The sequence below is a fragment of the Orussus abietinus genome, unplaced genomic scaffold (genome assembly GCF_000612105.2).
Source record: "Orussus abietinus isolate OABI.00-Male unplaced genomic scaffold, Oabi_2.0 scaffold27, whole genome shotgun sequence".
Lineage (NCBI taxonomy): Eukaryota > Metazoa > Arthropoda > Insecta > Hymenoptera > Orussidae > Orussus > Orussus abietinus.
Window position 1 is genome coordinate 966,331 of NW_019394254.1, and position 25,040 is coordinate 991,370.

General features: G+C 45.9%; 1 protein-coding gene across 1 annotated transcript; it reads right to left on the bottom strand.

Moving 5' to 3' along the window:
* Positions 1–6,806: 6,806 nt before the first annotated feature.
* Positions 6,807–21,189, bottom strand: LOC105694759. Its single transcript, XM_012415706.1, has 4 exons — positions 20,886–21,189; positions 12,093–12,200; positions 9,351–9,733; positions 6,807–9,022 (listed from the first exon to the last, which is right to left on the bottom strand). The coding sequence occupies exons 2-4, from the start codon at positions 12,193–12,195 to the stop codon at positions 7,127–7,129; spliced, it is 2,382 nt and encodes a 793-aa protein (XP_012271129.1). The 5' UTR covers positions 12,196–12,200; positions 20,886–21,189; the 3' UTR covers positions 6,807–7,126.
* Positions 21,190–25,040: the final 3,851 nt, after the last annotated feature.

Below are 25,040 nucleotides of genomic sequence, written 5' to 3' on the forward strand. Positions count from 1 at the left end.
GTGTCCCCGTGTAAACGTCGCAATTTCACGGCATATTAAAGATATAAAAATATATATGAACGTTCTCGGGATATTTCTCAAGTCTTGAAAGCATCTTATCACGCGATGGGGTCTTTTATCTTCGGCAAGAGCGACAAATGCGGGGTCCCGCGCGTCTTGGGGAGCCCTTCTTCCTAGAACCTCTCCCACGGGAAAAAGAGAAAAATAGCCGCACGTCCCGGCCGAATTCTCGCGCCCGCCGTTTATTTTCTTGCATTATTAACGGGATTTTTGCGCGGAGAAAACGCCCCCGGAATTCTCCCGACAGGAAGCGTCCGGCGTGCCGGACAAGGGACGAGTTCTCTCTCGCGATCGCTACGAGGAATCGGCGAGCCGTCAGTGTGTTTCTGGAACTCACGTACCATCCGAACAACCGATATCCTCCTACGGATGCCTCTTTTTCGTCCCCCGAGTCTCAAACGGAGACGGATATTCCATTAGGCCCGAAATATCCTGAAAATATCCCCAAAGTGTCCGCGCGTCTTCGCGTCGAGCGCGATCCAAGATGGCGGCGGTCCCGTGACCCACCTCGAATTTTCCCAAAGGATTTTGCCGAACTTTCCTCGATTAAAATCGGGTTTTCTGCAGCCTAGCTCATCCCGCGTGCTGGAAATGTTCTTCAGGAGCGCCGGCACTAAACGCGACCGCGAAAGCATCGAAATCTCGCGAGGCGGCTCATTATCCAAGGAGCAGATGGTTCTCGGCAAGAAATCCGATTAGGCTCCATTTACAATCCAGCCGCATTCTGGTTTTAAGATCCGCACTTTTCCTCGGTGCTTTCCAGAGTTAAGAGGTCCTGAAGTCGATCCGTCCAGACCACGAAGAGTGGTTCAATTGGCCATAAAAAGGCAAGATTAAAAAAGAGAATTTAAATCCCCGAACATTCTGATCAATGATATTCCCGGAATATTTTTATGGAGAAAAATTAAGTCTATTTTCTTTTCCGTGCCTTCCAGAATTAAGAGACCCTAAAGTTGATCCATGAGGAGTGAACCTCCCCATAAAATGAAAAGAGAGAATTTAAATCCCTGATTATTAGATGAAGTTAAGATGAACTCTCTTCAGGGTCTTCGATTTTTCCGACCGGAAGCGCGTCTCGCGGGGACCGGAAGTGTCCGAAAGCTCCTCGGGGAGTTCTCGGAGGTGTTTCTGGGACGCGATCTCGTTCCTTCCAGGAGATCGATCTCCTCTCCGGCGAGTTCTCCCAAGGCGGGCGACCCTGAAGAGCCTTCGAGGCCTCAAGATGGAGACGGGCCCGAAGAAATCGCCGAGAAGAACCGATCTCGCAGATCTCGATCGACTTGCCTGTGTGGCTCCTCTTCGAGTACCTGAAGACTGCGGCCTCGTCGCCGGAGGAAGGATGAATGTAACTAGTGTGGTTTCCCGGTATCAAGGGGCCACGATATTGGGTTAGTTTTTCTTCGATTCTAGTTTCCAGAGCGGTGCAATGAGGCCTGAGCTTCCCGTAGAGGATCGTACCACGTTCCAGATCGTCTGCCAGGAAAGTCGTAGGTGTCAACTTCCGGGAGAGAAATCGCCAGGGACTCCCATCGAGGCCGGCTCCCTTTTGCTCGACTCGCAACCCCTGGAAAAAATTAAATAAAATTTATTCCCCCCAAATAGTTGCTCATACATAAATTCACAGGTTACCTACACATCGATACGGAACTTCTAAATACACCTTTACTGACATTTATACCATGCAAATGAAGGGAATAAATAAAAACGAATTAACAAAAATTCATTCATATGGGTGACGATAATTTATACGCATTGTTATTTATTTATATTTTCGGGCCAAATGGGATGGTTGAATATTTCCAAACGCGTTTTCATCGCGAGTGGGTGGAGGGAATAAATAGAAATAAATAAAGAGTGATTTCAATCCCGAGAGCCCATTATCGGAGCGGGGGCTCCATTATCGCGGATAGACCTCTCCATTCTTTTTCTTTTTCTTTTTTTAATATTTCTTTTTGTCTTCTTCCCTCGTTGGCAGATCCCCCGCTGGGAAATGACGGAGTGGGATAAATCGGGACAACCTTCGGGACGCCGTTCCAGGGGTCTGGGGGATATTTTACATTTTTATTTGGAATTCCCCGGAGAGGTGGAGGCTCCTCTGTCTCTTCGCATCGGAGAGAAGGAGGGCCGAATTAATGGAGGCAGTCTAGAGACAATTAATCAAAATCCGAACTAGCCTCGGTAATATGTCGTCCTAATGGCGGGGTAATTAATGAGAGATCGATCATACCTGAGATCTGAAAATTGACGGGCTCCTGGAGAAGATACTGAAATGCAATCGTTCCCTGCCTTTCCCTTTTTCTTTACTGATTTTTACTCGTAGAAGGGAAGATTTCGGCAGATTTTCGGGCTTCACCTGCTCAGCGAGTTTACAGCCACTTCGTATAACAGGATAAATCGCATCCGCGAGCCATTCAGCGTTTTCTCATCCACAGCATCCGCGAATGGACCGACCGCTTCTTGCTCGCGTCGCCTAGAAACGAATATAACGCGAGCTCGATTTAGCACCTTCCCGCGGGAATTCCGGGCGAATTTTCTATGGGAAATCAATTAGAAATTTGAAGTAGCGAATTATCCCAGAAGTGATAAAGGAAGCTTCAAGACGATGCGCGAGAATCGAAATCTCCTGATAGGAGAAGCGCCTCTTAAACGCCGAAACCAGGTAACGTGCGATAAGAGAAAATCCCGAAACGTTGCCATTTCATGATAATAAAAGACCCATTTTAATTACCAAAAATCGCCGTAAATCTTCGCCGCGGCAATTTCGGGCGAATTTTCTATGGGAAATCAATTAGAAATTTGAAGTAGCGAATTATCCCAGAAGTGATAAAGGAGGCTTCAAGACGATGCACGAGAATCAAAATCTCCTGATAAGAGAAGCGCCTCTTAAACGCCGAAACCAGGCAAGGTGCGATAAGAGAAAATCCCGAAACGTTGCCATTTCATGATAATAAAAGACCCGTCTTAATCACTAAAAATCGGCGTGAGTCTTCGCTCTTTATCTTATTGTAAAAGAGAAGTACATAAAAGTCTGATCATTCTCAAGGGACGAGTAATTTCGAAATTTATCTCCGAACTTCCGGCGTTCAGAGAGAGAGAGAGAGAGAAAGAGAGAGGAAGAGGAGTGCGCCGAGGAGGGACGAGACACGCGATGGGAAATAATTGTCAAAAGCGCAGTTCGGTTTGCTCGTAAACGTCAACGAACGGCTACCGCGCGTCATTAGGTCCGTCATTGTATCGCGCCAGGTTGGCCGGTTCTCCATAATGGCGGCCGGGAGTGGCTCCTCGTTCCTGGCGAAACGAGGCAGTATTTAAGACCGTTATTTCTCCTCCGAAACGCAATCCCCGACATGCGTCTCGAGCAAGATTTCCGAAAAATGCATACGTGCCACCCAAAAAAAAAAGCCCAAAAAATCCCCTCGACCCAGAATCCAATTATCCCAAAGAACGAGTCAATATTTAATTCCGTCACTTCTCCGGCATCGTGTAAAATCCGCAAAGCTTCCCACGAAGGATAACGCGAGAAAATGGAAAGACAAAAGTTAGCTGGGATTAATACAAAATCCTCTCTCGGGTCCGAGAAAAAAAAAAAAAATCGTCTTTTTAAAAAAAAAAAAAAAAGAGAGAGAGGAGGTCCAATCTTGAGGAACCATTAACCCCTCCGAATTAATCGACCGGGCGAATCCCCGTCCCCGAAAAATCCTCGACTCCTTTTTCGGGACCTCGAAGAGACCCTCGCGTCCATCAGAGACGGCCGGTTCTCCAAAATGGCGGCGGCAAAGAAACGAGATGGCATTTAAGATCGGGATGCTGGGCCCCACCAGGAGGGGCCCAGAGAAACGAGATACCGGTGTAGGACCCTCCCGGTCGCAACTTTGTTTCGCCGAGTTTTTTCTCGTCCGGGGGGAAGGGGACGAGGAGGGACCAGGGGGGGACCAGGGGGGACCAAGGAAGAGGGAACGCAGGTCCAGCTCGTTCTCCGATCTGCGGTGATCCAGCATCCTCTTTCTCCGATCTGCACTTCCCCATAGGTTTTTCTCTCTCTTTCTCTTCCTCCTTCCCTGCGGTCCGTTCCTCTTTTTCTTCCCCTCCCCCCTCCCCCCTCCCACCACCACCGAATCTGCCCTGTCCGCTTCGGGAGATTTATGCCGCCGACATTGAAACTAAATTACGCCATAAGTTAACCTTAAATTCGTTCCTTTCGATGCGCTCCTCTTTCCCTTCCCCCCCTCTCTCGATCCCTCCGAAAATTCGCTCGCAATTAAATGCCGCGGCGAACAATGAAACATTTGTTTGGCCCTCGGTGACAGCCTTGATCGGATGACTGACGTTTCTGGTACGACTTCCTCGAGGAGATCGATTCTTATTGGGCCGAGGAATGTTTCTATTTTTTTTTTCTTTTTCTTCCCGATCGCGGAAATCCCGGGCGTCCGATAAATCCCGGGAATTCCCGTCGAGGGGGCAATTCTTGATTATGGAGGATTACTTTCGGCGATGGGCGTTAGATTTGACCGGCCCTGGGGAGGAAATCGAAAACGAGGTCGTTGGTATGTAAAAGTCGCCCGGGCCGTGATCCAGAATGGCAGGGAAATTAATGCCGCGGCTGTCCGGAAGCAAACCCGTTCCTTTCGCGGGGTATCTACGGGTTAGAATTGATTTTATAATCGTCCCGTTCTTTAAAAATAAACTCACGTAAACGATCGCGAATTTAGAGACTCGTATAAAAGAATTTCCAAAGAACGCGTAACAAATCGCTCTGGAATAAATTTATAATTTTCACGGAATTACAACGCGCCGGTATGAAATTGTTAATTCACTTGGAATCTCATGATAAATGTACGGTAATTCACCGTTGAGACGTCAAATTTATAATTGTCACTGCAACCTTATGTACTAAAGGTGCATGAATATATTTTTTTTTTAATAGCTTACATTTTCCAGAGAACCTGATACCTAGGTTGGGGCAAGTGCAACGTGCATCGGGAATGCATCTCCCCGGTCTAGCCACCTGGTCGCGGTGCATCTCCTCGGCAAATATAATATTCATTCGGAGCCACCCGGTCGGCTCGTATTCGGCTACGTATAATATACGAGGGATCGTAAAGCCTTCCAGTTTACCCATATTCCGAAGTAGGCCGGCGTTAAATATTTATGAGAGCCGACTAACTCCGTCGCGATTTCGCCCGAGGCCGGATCGGCCGAGAGATCCTCAAGGGAGAATCGCGGGGCGACATTAGCGGTCATTAATGTGCGATAAGAAGATCGGTAAGCTCGTTCCGAGACACGGGATTCCTCTCGGGGGCCTCAAGGATCGGCCGAATCAATCTCGAAACGAGACCCGTCGATTCATGCCGAAGAAAAAAAATATATACATATAAATAAAGGGGTCCGAAAACCGGCCGGCCGGTCCTTATGCATCGGAGATGCACCGAAGATATTACAAAGATATTCCGTACATATCCCAAAGATGCGCCCGACTAAAATGGTCATTACCGATAAGAACTCCACTTTCTTATCGATTTGCCGATTTTTACCTCGAACTGGATTTTTTTTAAACGGATAAACTCCTGTAATGCATTTCCTTCCGGTAAACCCGATCGATTGATAAATCAATTTCTGGAAATAAAAATGACGGAATGGGGGGGGGGGGGAGATGGTCATTGCAGAGTGATTATCTCTTTCCTTGCTACGATCGACCATAAATAGTACGATAGTTTATTTAATAAATAGAACAATCAGCGTAACATGACCGTCAGGTACGAACGTCATAGAACATAATCGCGACTTAACTATATGCGTGTATGTGCTCCACTATATGTAACTATATGTAACGAAAATGTGAAGAAAAGAGATATGTGGGTATGAGGAAAAGTATATAAAAGTATGTATAAACGCGTGAGGTGGACTTAGGTGTACGAAGGGGGAAGGGGGGCGTAAGTCTATGTAAATACAATTTTTACGGGGGCCTATGTACTCCTATGTATAATGTAATTGCAGCGCGATATATTTGATTGTTAGCACATATGCGATATGTTTGGTAACTGATATGCGTAAGACTAGTGTTAGTGAGCCACACGTCGATCACTTTATATTATAATCAATTGCGCTCCTCCCTGGGATTTATCGTAATTAATATCTTCTCAATAATCCGCGGAGTACTCTTAAGTAATTACCAATTTAACGCGAGCTATGCCACTAGCTCGGGAATATTATAAATAATTGAAGTGACTCAATCGCCTTGAATGAAATCCAAGTAAGAGTATCGATAAGAAATATCTTACAACGAAGAGTTATTAAAAACGATCATACCGTAATTAAACAACGGGTGTATTAGCGATAACAGGCAGATAATTAATTACCGCGTGTAAATCGAGCACCCGAAAACGCGAAGCGGAAATTTTTGCCATTTCCGGGAATTTCATATCGTCCCGAAGAGCGACTCGTGGAATAAATTAGAATACTTAAAAAATCAAATAATTTCCGGATACGTACCTAGGGATACATTAAATAACAAGACTATAACAATTAACCGCGAAAGTTAATAAAATTCTTATCTACATCAACCTGGATCCTCGGGAACCCCTGAAGACGCAATCAGGTTGAAAATACCAAAAGAGAAATTTAATATAAATAAAATATACGAAGAGCCTCTCTACATGAAATTGAAACTCGATAAAAGAGACATTTATTTATAAGTCATAACAAGATTGGATAATACCTTGGACTCCTAAAAGTGATTTGATTGGCGCTCCTAATCCCTTACGAGGTCAAAAGTGGAGGTGACATTTTAATGTTGGATTTATTTGAAAAAAAAAAGTTCTAGATTTTTTGAGGAATTTTCCGAAAGTCTACTAACAAGACGAGTTATCTATCTTATCGATCCCTAAATTGTCGATCTCTACAGTGATGACCGGATTCGATTGGCACTGGTGATCGATTAACAGGTGAAGACTGGAGGTGATAATTCAAGATCGCCTCGATTTTAAAAAAGCCACCACCTGATAAGATATTTTTGGAAAATTTCGGGAGTCTAGTAAAAATTAAAAGGTTACCTATTCCATCGATTCCCTTAATTATTGATCTCTACCGTGGTGACAGAGTTTGATTGGCGTTCCTCTTCCGTCGCAGGTGGAGGCGCCAGGATGAATGCCGCGAGTCCGTTCTCCACCAGGTTCAGGAGGTTGCCCTGTTTCCCCCTGGCCTCCTGTCGCTTCTTTTCAAGGACTTCCGGTTTCCTAGTAGAGGAACCTCTGGAGGATCCCCTGGTGTTCTCGAGGATCAGCTGTTCGATCTTCGAGAGCCGCCTCTCGGTGGTGTTCTCCGGGATCTCGTTGTTCTCCACGGGAACCCCATGCCTGTTCACGGAGGGTTTGTAGGTCTTGACTTTAGAGTGGCCCTGGATGATAAGGTACATGGGTCCCCGAATGGGTTTTGCTGGCTGTTTGTAATGGGAGAAGATGGGATCCGTGGTCAAACTGGGAACCGTCGTGGTGGGTAGTGGAGGAGCAAGCGAAGTGGGTCCCTTCATGGTCGGCCCGTCTTCCTTCAGGATTTGCACCAAGGGGGAAGGCGTCCTGGGGTGATCCATACTTTGCGGGGTGGACAAGGTACCGGAAACCATGTGGTGACTCGTGGAGGGGGTAGGGACCTCTATGGAATCCAGGAAACCTTGAGATGGTCCTGGGCGAAGGGCCTGACCCATGGCCTCAGGGTGTAGGACCATGGAGGGAATCATCGAGGGAACCATCGAGGGAGGCATGGAAAGACCTCCAAATGGCGCAGGGGTCTGAGACCCCATCATCTGCTGGTGATTCTGAGCCCCACCATGCCCATGGCCCAAATGGGCAGCCATGTGGGACATCCCTGAAGACGGGACCCTGAAGCCCATGTGATTGGGCACATTGCTGGGCCTGATGTTCATGGTTTGTCCAGGCAGACGGTTCATCCCATGAGAACCCTGATGGGGAAACTGATGGGGACCCTGAGGATTCGACCCTCCAGGCCTCCTTCCACTGGCTGGGAAGACCCCATTCAACCCCCCCATCATGGGTCTCGCAGGGTTCCTTCCCCCAGAAGACCCCTCCACCAACCCTCCCTGACTCGTGGTCTGCTCCCTGATCGTCATCGCCCCATCCAACCCCATGTCACCATTCTTCAAGGTAGTAGTCAAAGTCATCTCCACGGGTCTCTCCGAGGTGGAGTAGTTCGCAGCCATGACCAGCGCGACCGGCCCCCTCTTCAGCTTCTGTTCCTCCATCTCCATCGCCGGAGTATTCGCCATGACAATGTGCATCTTCGTTCCAGCTTGGTTTTCTGGTTTCTGGGTGGTAGCATCCTCCTCCTCCTTCGTGTCTCCCTCTTTCTGCCCCAGGACCACCTCTTCGTTATCCATGCCTCCACCGTCGACAATGATATTCGCGTTCTGGCCTACGACCACCTCGTGGCTCGACGAGGCGGCCACGTGGTGATCGGATTGGTCCCTTTTCCCAGCCTCCCAGGAGAAGTGGTCGATGTCCGACGACGAAGTGGTCCCTGAAGAAGGGTCCGACCAGCCGCTGCCGGAGAAGGTCTGTGTCGACTGGTAAATTAAATTCGATTTCTCGAAGAGGACGGAAGGTGTCGACGGTTCCGAGGTGAGGCCCACCTGGGTGGAGAACGCCACCTGGGGTAGGACGCTCTTCGGGGTCGTCGCCGGCTTCGAATGGCCTTGAGGCCTCGCAAAGGTGTTCTCCTGCGCCTGGTAGGACGGCGTCTCCTGGAGAACTTGGAGAACGGGTCCTTCCTCGGTCTGGGTGCCGAATCGGTGCTGATGCTGCGACCCGAAGACCTGGTTCTCCAGGGGCTTCGGCACCATCGGCGGCGGCATCATCATCGTGTATGGTCGCGATTTGTGGCTGTAAAACGGACTCGGGAAATAGCTCGCAGGCACCGGCTGAATTCGGTTCTGGTTCCGGAAGTCCTGCACCTGTGGACGAACCGATACCACAGAACCATCGATATCATTATTTATTTCTCATTCGGAAAAATCAAAGTCCGCGGTGGAGGTGGAACTTTTCTCCGAACCGGGTGCACCGAATCGTTTGAGATTTTTTCCACCTGAACGAGAAGGCCCTGAAGAAGGTCCCTCCTCTCGTGGAATTTATTTTCACCGAAAATTAATAAAAAATATTTCAAGAACGAATTAGAAAGAAATTAAATTCTTGGGCGGGAAGGCCTCTCTTGGCCTTCAAATTCAGGTGGACAAATCTGGAATACTCGTCGTGACGTTAATATTAATAATACATTATCCTTACCTGCACTCCGTTCCTGAAGCTGGTGCTCCTCAGAGGTTTCGGCGGTTCCGCGCCTCCACTTCCGGTGTACTCGTTCCTCAGCAATACCGGCTCGCTTCTGTACGGTTCCTGGTTCCTGGTGAACTTTGGCCCGTCAACGAATTTCAGGAACTGGTCGGGGATCTTCGGGCTAGTTTTTTTCGCCGTCACTCCCAGGATCAGGATGTCGCGTTTCGAGGAAGGCTCCGTCGTGTGCGAGTCCAGCCAATACTGGACCCTGTCCAGGACAGGGGGGACATAGTCGAAGGTGGGGTCGTTCTTCAGGGGGTCCCCTCGACCTAGGGGGGTCCACTCGTCGTAGTCCATCCTCGGCGAGAATATTCGAGGTCTGCTCTCGTTCGGACCTACGGACAGAAAAAATAATTTACGGCGATGGTAAAAAAAAAAAAATTCCACTTCCTTCCGAATTAATAAAAAAAAAAAAAGAAAATGGAAATCCAGCCAGCAAAGTATTTTTCAACGTTCGTGTCGGGAACAATATTAATTTCGCAACAATTCACCGGGACTCCAGGAATTATGTTCATGAATATATTAGTGATAATAGTGTTTTGTTCAACGCTGTAAATTCATATTTACCTTTAGCCCTTTTTTTTTCACGATTTATGTGCGATTGGAAGTACTTTGCAATTATTTTCCCGGTAGGAACGAAATTTTATGCATTTCTCTGAGAAGTGTCGAACGGATTTTCTATTTTTCTAGAGTTTTTTCTCGATGCAAGATGCATATGCAAATTTCCATATGCATCTTGTCCATTACACGCGGGACTTTAGAACCTAGGAGAAACCCGCCAGGTATAGTAATCGTATTTGCATGCAATTAATATCGCAAATGGCCCGGAAATGCATGCCACCGATTTCCCGTAGAAGGCTCCGCAGCTTCTCCATTGTATTCACGAATGAGGGTCATTGCAAGCCATTACGGGAAAACGTACCGAGGCGACTCGATTTGCGCAGCTGCAATTGCGACCTTACCCCGGCAATTACCGGTAAATCCAAATCGAGGCTCGGCTTAATTGAAACACGCCGATTTGCACCCCGATCATTGCGCCCGGTAATTCGAGTGCGGACCCTTTCGAGTAATCATCATTTCGCGATAATTTCCTTACGTAATAACCATTAATCCGACATTAATTACCCGAACCCAAGGTATGAAAATTTTCCACGTATAAAAAAACTACATTGCGTATGTCCTTAATATGAACAAATGAACTCATCATTAATACAGAGTCTCGTAGATGCACGTACTCGTAATCTGGTAGAAAAAAAAAAAGAAAAAAAATTTGTTATCAATTATCACACTATGAGAAAAATGAAAATCGCTTAATCAGGGAAGCGTGAGCAAACATTAGCCTTCCCAGGTGTACTCGGCAAAGTAATTGCCTAGGTAATTGCGGGAGCAATTGCGAGAAACGGCGTGTACGTCTCGGTCGAGCAGAAATTGTGTTTGACGAGTCATTCTCTTTCTCGATTCATTAGAGTCGAGAGAGGAGTCGAGTGTTGCTTTTAAATGGTCATTAGGATTATCCTTTGCTGACTCTTCAGCATATCCCGGAGACGAAGAGGTCCATGGAAAATCGCAGTTAATGCAAACTAATTAATTCCCCGTTTGACTCGACACTTTCGACCTCGGTAACTCCATCGTGCAATTCCCTGTCCTTCAATTTCCCATGATTATCCCGACAAAGGAAGGACGGCCATTTTGACTTCCTCTTTCCTCCACCAAGAGAGCTGGAAATATTGTTAATTCACGCGGAGGGGATTTGTCAATGCAACAAAATGTGTGTTAACATTACCTCGAGTACCGAGCTGACCTACTGACCCTTACACACACAGAAAGGCCCGATTGCACACTTGTCAAAGGTGGGAAATCGATTAGGTACGACTAATCAGATTTTTCGGCGCTAACGAGGGACTGATTCGAAAATAACAAGAACAGGTGTAAACACACCTGGGGTTTAAAATATTCCGATACCCTGTTTCAATCTCATTCCTAATATTCGAGAATATTACAAAAGAATCCCTCAAAAAAGGAGAAGGATTCGAATAAAATGGCGACCCAAGAGCGATAATTCGCCATTGACGTCTTATAAAATTCCGATTTATTTCTCGTAAATAATTACGGATTTCGGGCAATAAATCTTCCTTAAGTCCTGTTTGTGTCTTTTTCTTTCTTTCCTTTTTTGTGAAAGGGATTAATCTCCCAGGATTAATTCTAACGGAGTCTCTGGACGCTCCGAGGCTGATTTCGATGTCGAGTAAACGGATATTATTAACGTTAAATGTAAAAGTGAATAAAAATTAAAAATCAAGGTCTGCTGGATTTTAATTACATCTCGCGAAAGGAATTCATCATTTTATTGGGCCGAAGTGAACGGAGAAAATATATCTCGAGAGTCCGTAAAAGGTAAAAAAGGAAAAGCGGGATTAATCGAGGGAAAAGTTTCTTTCTTCCGGAGCTCTTTTTTTTTATCTTTTTTATCTTCGAGGTATCCTGAGGCTATTTCGCGGGATTTTACGACCCGTCGGCAGGTCTTTAAAAGCGATTCGCGCCAAAATGTCCCGTCCCGATGGACGATATATCCGCGTAATTTTCACCAAGGTAAACGCCCAGGTAGAAAGAAAAGACCGGGAGGAAAGAGAGGAGAAAGAGCGCCGAATACGGCGCTCGGTTAATTTTAATGGCGAGACTAATTGCCGGACTCACCTGTTTTATTCTCGAAGGACGACGAGGCGATCTGGCAGGGCAAGAGGAGGAGCGATCCCAGGAGGAACAGCCACCTGGCCAGGTTGGCCCTTCCCGTCCTCATCTCTTCTGCAAGGATAAAAGCCAGCGGATTAAAAAATCAAATCCCTCGAGACATCCGAATTTTGGAACCAGGAGAGAGATATTTTCCTAACAGAAAAAAAAAAACAATGGACTTCGCGAGTCTTTCTGAAAAATAAATAAATTTTGTGCGAGCCTCACCGACGCTCAGGAAATTCTCAAAAAAATGTTTTGTTGAAAAATGTTGAGATTTTTCTGGCGATCGAGGTACGAAGGAGGAATTTTGCTCCGAGGGGAAGGAGTTGCGTTGAATAATTGAGTAAAGAAATTAATAATTTCCTTGGACCTTCACCTGCCCTCAGGAAATTCTTAAAGAGAAATGATCGAGTAAAAAAATCGAGGTATGAAGGAGGAATTTTGCTCCGAGGGGTCGGAGGAGACGCGTTCCCACGGTCCCAAGTCGCGGCCCTTGATGGTACTTTCACGTATTGTCCCCATCCTCTTTCCCTCGGACAATGAGAAGTACTTGCAGGTGCGGACCGAGCTTATTCGTGGGTACGTGATTTCTCGCCGTTCCGGGGAAGCCCGAGGGCTCTCGTCGGGTAAGTACTCGATGGCGAACGAGAAGTCGAGATGTCCTAGGTCAGGGCTCCTCCGGGTTTCCAGGTCTCCGAGACGACCCCCGGACCCCTTCGTCAGGCCCTTCAGGGAGCTCTTCAGCTTCCGAGCCCCTCCTTCCCGATGGAAAAATTCGATTTTCCAAGAGACTCGGGAAGATTCAGGAAATTCAAACGAAAGTACAGGAAAGTTCAAGAAAAAAAAAATAAATCAGGAAAACTTTTTCAGGAACCCTTTCGACGACTTCTTCGTCAACCCTTTCACGCCTGGTCTTCGGCTTCCGGATCCCATTTGGCTTTCTCAAAAATCCCCGATTTTCGATTTAGGAACCGTGACTCGGGATTGAACGGCTCCGAGGATATTTAAGAGGCACGTGCAATCGACCGTCCAAACGCTTCGTCCAAGATTCGAGTGGTCACCTCTCGGACCTCTTCGCGAGTTCCCCGGAAACCCGGAATGGGCGAGGACGGTACTTTCACCGCATCTCGTAACCGTGACACGAAGCCTTTTCATCGGGTCGTCGACGTATCGCCACGCCAAACGATCTATGACTTACTTTCGTCCGCCTTAACAGACACCCCTCGAAAAGACCCTCCACGCCGCGGGAAAAATTGACATAAATAAATATCCATTTCTTTCTCGAAAATCAGGAACTCCCCTCACTCCCCCTACCCTGGGAAGAAATCCGTAAAAATTAAAAGTGGACTTATTCCTTCGGTATCGTTTGATATATATTTTTCTTTTTAATTCTCTTCTGAAATTTTTGTTTAGCGACGATTTCCTGAGCTGTTTTTTCTTTTCGACTTGCGACGATTTTCCCAGCTTCGCTTGTTTTCTGTGATTTTCCAAGCTCCTCTCTTGCTCGACTTATTCCTTCGGTATCGTTTAATATATATTTTTCTTTTTAATTCTCTTCTGAAATTTTTGTTTAGCGACGATTTCCTGAGCTGTTTTTTCTTTTCGACTTGCGACGATTTTCCCAGCTTCGCTTTTTTCAGCGATTTTCCAAGCTCCTCTCTTGCTCGACTTATTCCTTCGGTATCGTTTAATATATATTTTTCTTTTTAATTCTTTTCTGAATTTCTTGTTTAGCGACGATTTTCTGAGCTGTTTTTTCTTTTCGGCTTGCGACGATTTTCCCAGCTTCGCTTTTTTTCTGTGATTTTCCAAGCTCCTCTCTTGCTCGACTTATTCCTTCGGTATCGTTTAATATATATTTTTCTTTTTAATTCTCTTCTGAAATTTTTGTTTAGCGACGATTTCCTGAGCTGTTTTTTCTTTTCGACTTGCGACGATTTTCCCAGCTTCGCTTTTTTCAGCGATTTTCCAAGCTCCTCTCTTGCTCGACTTATTCCTTCGGTATCGTTTAATATATATTTTTCTTTTTAATTCTCTTCTGAAATTTTTGTTTAGCGACGATTTCCTGAGCTGTTTTTTCTTTTCGGCTTGCGACGATTTTCCCAGCCTCGCTTTTTTCCAGCGATTTTCCAAGCTCCTCTCTTGCTCGACGGTTCTCTTCAGGTGCTGAACTCTCGGGCGCCTTGGAATCGGGTTCAACCGGACAATGCCGAAAATCGAGCCGTTGCTTCTCCCCTTGGGGCGAGTTCGCATGTACGTGTGCGATCGGAGAGTACAAGGAGACGAGTGGTAACGGTAGACGACGCTTCGGGCGTCGGTCCGTTCTCCAAAGCGGTTCCCACGTCGCCATTGGTCCGCCCGGCTGGGGAACCGCGAGTTCGCCTGGGTTCGCATCGATCTTCATTGACCTGTCAATACGATCCCGGCCGACTTCGATCGGCGCATTGGATTGGTCAGAAACTCCGAGAGGTACCGAGGAAACGCGGCGTCACCTCGAAGAAGACCCCGAAAAGGGCGCCGAAGAACCTGGCAAGGGTGTATCCATATCTTCGGTGCCTTGGCTTCCGGGATCATTTTTTACCCTTTTAAACGTTTCATTAATACATTTCATGAGAGATGGGGAATTGATTTTTCGTTCAAATTAGTTGGAAAAAGTGCCGGGGAAGCGCGTCGTCATCTTGAAGAGGACCCTGAAGAATTCCACCGTCCCTTTTTTTACACATATCTCCCATTCTCGTCCGTTTTCCAAACGTCGAAAAGGTTCCTTTCATACATTTCATGGTACCAAAGGAACTCGTTCCTCGGCTGGATTTCATCTGAGAGTCTCGAATTGGACTCGAACGAGTTCGAGGAAGAGCGCACTTCGTCGGGGACGGAATCGACTCTCGATTTCAAATTCGCTTTCCGAGCGTTTTCCTTTTTAGGTTTTTTCGCGTTTTCAGGGAAGCGCCTTGGAAGAAAAAAAATCTCAAATAAGAAAGGGCGAGGGGAAGAGGTCAGCCCTGGTCGGCAGCCAAATTAAACACGTGCGGAGTTAATGTTACGCCTAACTAACCCGACGAGTGCTAATTTCTCAGGTGCGAAGAAGCAATTATCGAGTCGCCGAGAGAAACAGGTGCGGCGCTCGTGACGTCTCCTGCACTTGCGCGTCCGTCCCCTCTACGACTTAAATATTCCTAATATAAAGTATTCGTATTAAAGTGGAATGTTGTCGTGATAAAATGATAAATCTGGATGTATTGTTTGCGAGGTAAAAGGATTTCATTTAAATATGACAAGGCTATCGAGGATTGTCGAAAATAGGACGCGAAAAAGCTCTCTCTTCTTCCCAGCGACCCTATCCTCGGAGCTGGGCCGCGAGACTGCGCGGCTCCGCGGTTTCGCTTCGCTTGTCCCCGGGCTCGCGTCACGTGACCGCGCCCACGTGACCGGGGGTATATAAGCGGGACGAGCGACCGAGAGCGCACACGTGCAGGTGTACTCGCGCGGAGCGCACCACACCGGAGAGAGAGGAGGACCGAACGAAAGAGAAAGACCGAGGTAAGGTAGGTGAATCGCGTTTCATGCCCAGCATTGTGAACCCGATGAGTTAGGTTAAGGCACAAGTTCTTACGATTGTAAGAAAACAAAAAAATCCCGCGAACTTGTTCCTTGACCTATGGTATGATTTTCATTTCTTAAGCTCAAGGAGAGATTAAGAAGTGAAAATGGTGAAAGGTACGTTTAAGGGAAACCGGAGAAAAGGTATTTCCGCAAGACGCTCTGTCGGATGCCCTTATCACAGGTTTCGATTTATCCGCTTCTGGTTGTTTTTTTTTTCCTGTTCGGCGCAATCACCGAATGATTAATCGTGAGCGTCCCAGGAGCGAGTTTTTCATTCTTTCCCGAGTTTCGCCGAAGCCCGATGGATCTCGTAACACGCGATCAAGGAAGGCCCACCGGCTTGCATACGTAATGGTACTTAGCTAATATAGGCCGCGAGTTTTGGGGCCGTGGCCCTCTTTTTAGCCGTTTCCCTTTCCTCTTTTCCCGGCGGTCTCTCCTTTCCTCCTCTTTCCCCGGCTTCCGGGAACCGTCGAAATCGAGTGGCCGACGAAAAACCGACGGAATACCGAAGGAACCCGAATTAACCGGCCCGTACTTTCCCGATGTTCAAACAAGCCTCTTAAAAATTCTATTTCATCGCATCCTCGTTATCTATACATAAAAATAATTTTCACACGTAGAAAAACGAAATAAATGGTAATCACGGTACGAGAGCGAAATGTCGAAAAGGGAGGCCGATTGATAAATCGCTTTTCATTTCCAGAAGGGGCGAAAGTTCGATCGCGGTGAATTTCGCTCGATCAAAAGTCAACGAGTCAAACGGTACCGCCCGATCCCGATCGGCGTTTCGATCTCTGTATCGACATTCCTGTATCGAATTAGAGTCAAATTCATCTATCGATGCCTAGATCATTACCATACCGGCAAGTATCGATCCCGGTCTCGAGACTCACTGGCTTTCGCCTTTCGGTCAATCCGGAAACCCGGGGAGCGACCTCAAGGTACGAGGACCGGCGAATCAATTAATCGATATCGGCCAATGGCGATCGATCATTGGCGCGCTTTGCGTAATTATTGAGCCCGGGGACAGGGCCCCGGTTATTAATTCGGCGTACGACGCTGCTTGCATATTTCCCTTGTTTTTTTTCTCTCTCTCTCTCTCTTCCTTAATTTTTGCTCCCCCCTTTCAAAGTGCTCCGATTAAGGAATATTGACCTCTCGGCCAAGATACGCGCCTCCTTAAGGGCTCCCTCCGTTTTCCACGTACATCATCCTTTCGCGGATATCCCTCCACCTCGTATGTACCACATAATTTAAGTACACCGATGTATGTACGTACATATGGTATTTTATAATACCGAATGTACTTCACCAGCGGGGAATATTTACCTCCCCGCAAGGGCTCCCTCGGTCCCCACTCCACCGTATTTCCTGAATAATTTAAATAAACAATGCCCACATATATTCATGCCCGTGGAATTTTCCGGCACCGGCGAATGCAACTTTACGATCTTCTCCTACGAGCCGCACATCCCGCGTGATGTATATTCAAAGTGCGTCTCCCGCGAGCCTCCGAATACGCGCAAGTTACTTTATGCTTTAAAACGCGGTACCGCATCCGCCACGTATGGTCTGTTATGGGCTTAATGCACGATGTCCTATGGGGTTTATATATCTCCCTTTAGTACCCAGAAGCCGGGCACTGGTCCTTTTACAACGTTCCGCGCGACGAAAGCGCACGACGTTTTATAACGCTTGCAAATTCCCTGTTCCTCTTCTTTTTCTTTTTTTTCTTCAAATTTTTACCTGGACCGGACGTCGAAAAGTGAGTTCGCTATCTTGTTTTTCTTTGTCATATTTTAAATTTTCATCCGCAGGGGACGTCGCAAAAGAGAGTTCGCTATTTTTTTTTTTCTTCTTCAATCTTTCTCAATTTTCATCCGCACGGGACGTCGCAAAAAATATTTTTCTTTAATCCTCTTAAATTCTCACTTGTACAGGACGTCGCAAAAAAGAGTTCACTATTTTTTTTTTTCTTCAATCTTTCTCAATTTTCATCCGCACGGGACGTCGCAAAAAATATTTTTCTTTAATCCTCTTAAATTCTCACCCGCACAGGACGTCGCAAAAGAGAGTTCGCTATTTTTTTTTTTCTTCAATCTTTCTCAATTTTCATCCGCACGGGACGTCGCAAAAAATATTTTTCTTTAATCCTCTTAAATTTTCACCCGCACAGGACGTCGCAAAAAATATTTCCCTTATTTTTCTTTAATCCTTTTAAGTTTTCACCCGCACGGGAGGACGCGGAAAGTGAGCTCGCTGTTTTTCTTTCCGACCTTTTTAAATGTCCACCTGCAGGATCGCGAAGGAAATAACCCAACGTGTCGGGCGAAAAAGAGCGGAGGCTCGAGTGGACGGATCGATTGAATATTAATTCGGCAAATTCGATACCAGAGAGGCGATACATCATCGACAAAGTGCAAAGACGTGTTCGAAGGAGGAGACGAAGAGACGTTCAAGGGTGTTGGGGTGGAGAGGAAGAGAGGGAAAAAAAAAATGGGAAAGAAGACGACTGACCCACTTGGGATAGTTTCCACTTATTATGGGGACCCATCTCTGGGGAGCCGAAAGAAAAAAGCGGCTTAGGGCCCGAAGAGGGACTTCTATATTATTTGTAAAAACGCCGAGGCGTTCCCACATATACAAGGATTAGGAAAAGGAGAAATAAATCCCCGGGAATAAATCCCGGGATTTTCTTCCCACTTCGTTTCCTCTGTTTACGCGATTCCTCCCCATGTCTTCCGGGGCGAAGGGAAGGATGAAATAAACGCACGAAAAGGAACGACAGGATACAAATCCTCCGCCATTTTTCCTCTTCGTCTCTACTCCTGCATTCGTTTGAAAGAAAGAAGAAAATAAAAGAACGTACGTTTATTAACACGCGTTAACCCCGGAATTAATCAACAGATCTTCCCCCGACATTTCACCGGAATTAAATAAATGCATAAAAGAAGAAAAAACCGATAGAGCAAAAATTCATCCTTAAAGAAATTGCTTTTTATTATTTGCCTATTCGCTCGTCTCTTGGAATGGTTTTTTCTCCCCATATCTCACGGGATGAGGAGAGATAAATAAACTCCCGAGAGATGGACCTCCGAATACAGAATCTCAGGTTACTCGTCTCCTTTATTTTCCTTCCCGGCTTTTTTTAATATTTATTTCCTTATTTATACGCGTTTACTTGTATCCCGGGAATAATTTACGTGTTTCCTCGCCACGCCCGGGTCGGATAGACTTTCGATGGAATTAAAGGAATCGAAGGAGAAAAAAAAAAACATGCAAAAAGAAGAGGAGGGAAGAGCTGACCCAGTTGGGACAATCTCCAGCTGGTTATCCGGTCCTGGTACGATTCGCATGAAGGAGCAGAGGTTTAGAGAACCCGAGAAAAAGGACATCCTTCCTTTGCGTCCAATTGTTTGTATAGATATATATCGATCTAGAGACGCGTCGGCCTCCGAAAAAGAACAAATCGATCCTTCCGATCAAACACGAGGCGAGCATTCGCAACGTTCCGGTCTAATTGTAAAGATCCAGAGGATAAATCCTGCCGATAAGTCAGGGACCCTCCGCGTTTCACACAATCAGTTTAACAGATTTTCCGTCCCCCAGCGAGGTTACTAATTTAACAATGAATTTTACCCAATGCGCGGAATTAATTAAACGATAAAATCAAGAGGCTCAATTATGCATCCGCTGGGAATGTCGGAAAATTTAATATTGATTTTCGTATATTCCCTTTTTTTTTTTTATTGCTCGTTCCGCGCGATTCGGGCCTCGATGGTTGTTAATTAAGTTAACGAGAGGGCGAAATTATGCACCGCGTCATAAAGGATGAATTGTTCATCAATTTTGAGAATTTTTTTTAATCTCCTTGATTATTGGTTGGTTTAATATTTGGCGATCAGCGATCCGGATTTCGATGGTTATTAGCTAATTGTGCCCATAATTATGAAAGTGGTCTAAGTCATATATTTTTTGTTTCGAAATTACATTGAATTAATTTCGTTTGGAATAATATGGCGTGAAATAACTGATAAACTCATTTTCTTTTTAATTTCGACTTAGACCACTTTCATAATTATGGGCACAATTAAATGCGAAAATTATGAAAGTGGCCCGTCATATATTTTTTGTTTCGAAATTACATTGAATTAATTTCGTTTGAAATAATATGGCGTGAAATAACTGATAAACTCATTTTTTTTTTTTAATTTTGACTTAGACCACTTTCATAATTATGGGCACAATTAAATGCGAAGGTAAAATAGGGCGTCGAAATCTGGCGGGGTCATTTTCTTTCTTTTTTTTTTACAATTCTTGGCATTTTTTCGACCGATCTTAATCATTGACCTTGCCAGTTTTCAGGGTATGAAAAGGATGGCTCGCTTCGGCAAGTTCATGGCGACCTATTTGAACGATCCGGGTTTCGCTGGTTATTCATAGAGAGTTCCCGTGCATCGGCGGAATCGATTCGTTCCCATCGAGAGAGAAACCGGCGACGTCGATGTGGATCTTGCACCGAACACGGCCAAGAAGGATTAGAGAAACCGGTCGAGGTCGAAGGAAGATCCGAGGAAGAGGTCGATAGGATCGAAAAAAGAAAAAAAAAAAGTAGGATTCCTTCAAAATTTGAGTTACCCCGATTTTCCTTTCCCGCTCGAAGAAAGAGTCGAAAACAAACATCCTAGAGGGGCTACATCCGCGACGACAAATCGTAGCGATTTATTACCCGTAGAGTTAAATCTGCCCAGATTAATCGCGACGATTTTTCCATCCGTGCAATTAAAGTTATCTTCCCAAAATTAAGAATGAAATTCCTAGACTGGTTTGCACGTATTTTATCGCAACGATATCTAATCTGTGCAGTTGAATCGAGTCTCTTTTTAACACTATTTCGACCAAAAGGTTTCGATGAGCTGGATGAAAATGATACCGCTAAATAAATTTAACAATTATTACACGAAAAGTCAAAACATTAATAGAGAAAAAATTATTAAACTAAATAATTTCAAGTTAAAATTTTAAAAGGTGAATTTTGACACCTTTGGTAGAAGTAGTGTTAAATAGTGTCCCCATCGCTTAAATCTGTATATATTAGTTGGTACGATTTATCGTCACTTATGTGGCCGGTTGGGAAGAGTTCCAACTCACCTGGGGTGGAGGCGTGGCCGGCTTCAGGGGGTGCTTTCCTGGTTCGACTTCGGAAAAACGGATTTTCCTCTTCTAGACCCTGGTACCCGGAGTCTCCCCCTCGGTGGGCATCTTCTCCCTCGTCGGTTTTCGATCCGGAGGATTGGAATGAATTCCAGGTCCCGGTGACCGACGTCGACACTGGGCCGATCGCGGTCCTCTTCGCGAGGCACCCCGGAGGGTTGGGAAATCCCTGATATGTTTTTCCGAGTGATATCGGTTAGCGGTGACGATTCGATCTCGAGGCGGGTGGATCCTCGGATGAGCGGTGTGGATCGCTCGACGCGCGGTGGTGCACTGAGACGAGCGGGCTGCCGGCCGGCTCGCTTAGCGGGCGGTTTCTCGACGGCGGTACATACGACCGATCGCGACCAATCGCGAGCTCGAAGAGCCCCACGTGCTTCGCCGTCGAGTAACTCGAGGAGTACTTCCGGTAACTCGAGGTAAAAAATAGAAAAATCTCTCATTGAACCAGAGGAATATATTTCAATGGTACCAAAGCAATACTTCGGAAATTCAAGGAATATTTTCCCTGAAATTGGACGTTTATTTTCGGAATTTTGACAACTTATTTATGTTTTGCTCGGGTAATTATTTCCTTGATTCAAAGAATTTTTTTTTTTTTTCGCAAGGTATTACTCGGATTGAAAAATCTCATTGAAACAGAGGAATATATTTCAATGGTACCAAAGCAATACTTCGGAAATTGAAGGGATAATTTCCCTGAAATTGGACGTTTATTTTCGGAATTTTAAGACAACTTATTTATGTTTTGCTCGGGTAATTATTTCCTTGGTTCAAGGATTTTTTTTTTTTCGCAAGATATTACTCGGATAGAAAAATCTCATTGAAACAGAGGAATATATTTCAATGGTACCAAAGCAATACTTCGGAAATTCAAGGGATAATTTCCCTGAAATTGGACGTTTATTTTCGGAATTTTGACAACTTATTTATGTTTGGTCGGGTAATTATTTCCTTGGTTCAAGGAATTTTTTTTTTTCGCAAGGTATTACTCGGATAGAAAAATTTCTCATTGAACCAGAGGAATATATTTCAATGGTACCAAAGCAATACTTCGGAAATTCAAGGAATAATTTCACTGAAACTGGACGTTTATTTTCGGAATTTTGAGACAATTTATTTATGTTTTGCTCGGGTAATTATTTCCTTGGTTCAAGGATTTTTTTTTTTTTAGCAAGGTATTACTCGGTAGCTTGACGAATGATTCAATTAGCTCGACAAATGATTCGAGTATCTTGACGTCCCGCCTCGAGTAGATTGAGTGGTTCGTCCTTCCTCTTCTTTTCCGCCACTTTTGACATCCCGACTCGGGTCAAAGATTTTCCTGTTGTCGAGGTTACGCGCACGTGAAAGTTCACCGCTCGTGGACACGTTATAACGGTCTGGCTGGGCCCACGCCCGTTTTTAGGGCCCCATCGAAGATGCCCCGTGGGAAAGCGACGGTCCGCCCGTCATCGGGGACCCATAAGCTTCCTCTGGAAAAAGGTCATGGAAAAAGAAACCTCGACGGGCCCGCCTCCGAGATCGCCGTGCATCTTCCGAGGCCATTATCAGAAAAGCCATTATCCAATCGCGAGAAATTCTCCGAAGCTCTCGGAATTTACCTGCAACCTCACCCGAGATCGATACCGATCGGTGTTGGTCGCGATCGGCATCGTTCCGGGCACCGGAAGCCGACTTCCGAGGAGCAGCAGCCAATTTCCGGTGACCTCTCGATTTGGAAACCTCGTTTTCCCTTGGAGAACGATCTGGGACAATCGTGACTGGTCAAAACTCGGATTTTTTCGTTTATTTCCATGTTAACGAACTGTCGCCATTTTTCGGCCCCACCTTTGAGGGCCCAAAGGGTAGCCGGAATTTTTTCGGACTTGCCGAACAGGGCGAACAGTCCTAATTAAATGTGTGGTTTGTAAAAATTCCGACTTTATCGTTTATTTCAATTTTAACCCACCTTTGAGGGCCCAAAGGGTAGCCAAAATTTTTTTCGACCTGCCGATCAGGTCGAATAATCCTAATTAAATGTGTGGTTTGTAAAAATTCCGACTTTATCGTTTATTTCAATTTTAACAAACTGTCGCCATTTTTTCGGCCCCACCTTTGAGGGCCCAAAGGGTAGCCAAAATTTTTTTCGACCTGCCGATCAGGTCGAATAGTCCTAATTAAATGTGTGGTTTGTAAAAATTCCGACTTTGTCGTTTATTTCAATTTTAATGACCTGTCGCAATTTTTTCGGCTCCACCTTTGAGAGCCCAAAGGGTAGCCAGAATTTTTTCGGACTTGCTGAACAGGTCGAATAGTCCTAATTAAATGTATGGATTGTAAAAATTCCGACTTTGTTGTTTATTTCAATTTTAACGAATTCGGTATTTTTTCGGCTCCACTTTTAAGGGCCCAAAGGGCAGCCGGAATTTTTTCGGACTTGCCGAACAGGGCGAATAGTCCTAATTAAGTGTATGGATTGTAAAAATTCCGACTTTGTTATTTATTTCAATTTTAACGAATTCGGTATTTTTTCGGCCCCACCTTTGAGAGCCAAGGGTCAGCCGGAACTTCTGCAGACTTGCCGAAGAGACGCGAATACCCCGGAAGAGCAAAGTTTTAGGCCGCATACATATGAAAACGACCTCTACATCGAACGTGATCGAGGCCTCACTTTCGAGACGAGGTGCGAGCCTCGTACCGCGAACCTCGTTACTTTCCTAACGACAAATGGCCGCTCTTCCTCGGCATATGTGTGACGTGCCATTTTCATCGGCGCATCCATTTCCACGGTCCCGATGACGTCACGAAGGACGACGCTCATCGTCCTCCGTGATGTCCTAAGACTTGACATCGGCCAGGAAAGACAATGTGCTATTTTCCACAATTTTCCAGGATTTTCCCCACCTATTTCTTTAAACATGTTTCAATTGCAAACGACGGATGGCGAGTGGGAATAAAGAGTGGACCTTGAAGAAAGTCCCGAGGGATCGCCGGAAGTTCGACTAAGAGTCCGATTTTACTTTCTACCGACCGTTCTGTAATAATAACCGGGCAAGGTCGGTCCGATTTCGGCGCGTGGTTTCTCTTCAGGGTTTTCATTGACATTCCCGGGGCAGTTCTCGATTATTTCGACTGCCAGGAATCCACGATCCGCCGATTTCTCCGGCATTCTCTTCGAGGTTTCAATTTTCAATTCCAAGGATACAACCCTAAGAGGTACTTTTCCGGGGAAGCGCAACATCGGAGTACCTCAAGATTCAAGTGACTAAACGACTGCTCGTTTCCGTTTTTTAATGACTTGTACAGAGCATAAGAATTAACTGACCAATTTTCTAAACTTGCATCAGACCAAGCGGTGACTCTCGAGTGCAAAGGGTTAATTCAATTTGAAGGAAATTCCGAAACAAGGAGAATAATTTGGAAAAAATTCCCACAAGCCGGGGAGGCATTTTCCTCTTCGGCGTCCTCTTCAGCTCCGATTTTAAATCCCCCCCAAAAAATGAAAATAAGATCCTCGCGAGCTCGCCCTTCTTCAAGAGAGATCGGGAGAGCCGATCGATCGATCGATTTTTCTCGCCCGATGCCTGGAGAAACGACGTCGATTTGGGTGCATCCGGTCCTTGCGGATCATCCCACGGAGGTCCCACTCTCGAGTGCAAAGGGTTAATACAATTTGAAGGAAATTCCGAAACAAGGAGAATAATTTGGAAAAAATTCCCACAAGCCGGGGAGGCATTTTCCTCTTCGGCGTCCTCTTCAGCTCCGATTTTAAATCCCCCCCCAAAAAATGAAAATAAGATTCTCGCGAGCTCGCCCTTCTGCAAGAGAGATCGGGAGAGCCGATCGATCGATCGATTTTTCTCGCCCGATGCCTGGAGAAACGACGTCGATTTGGGTGCATCCGGTCCTTGCGGATCATCCCACGGAGGTCCAGGGAAGATCGCGAATCTTTCCTCGGAAAGTAAGCCGACGTCGACGGGAACGATTTGTCTCGGCAATAAAATAACGAGAGGCGGCCCCGATTTTGGCCAGGGGCGATAACGCCGATAACTCCTGGATAGGTGGAGGACACCACGTGGGTCCGCGCGTGTGGTCCACGGAGGAGACCCT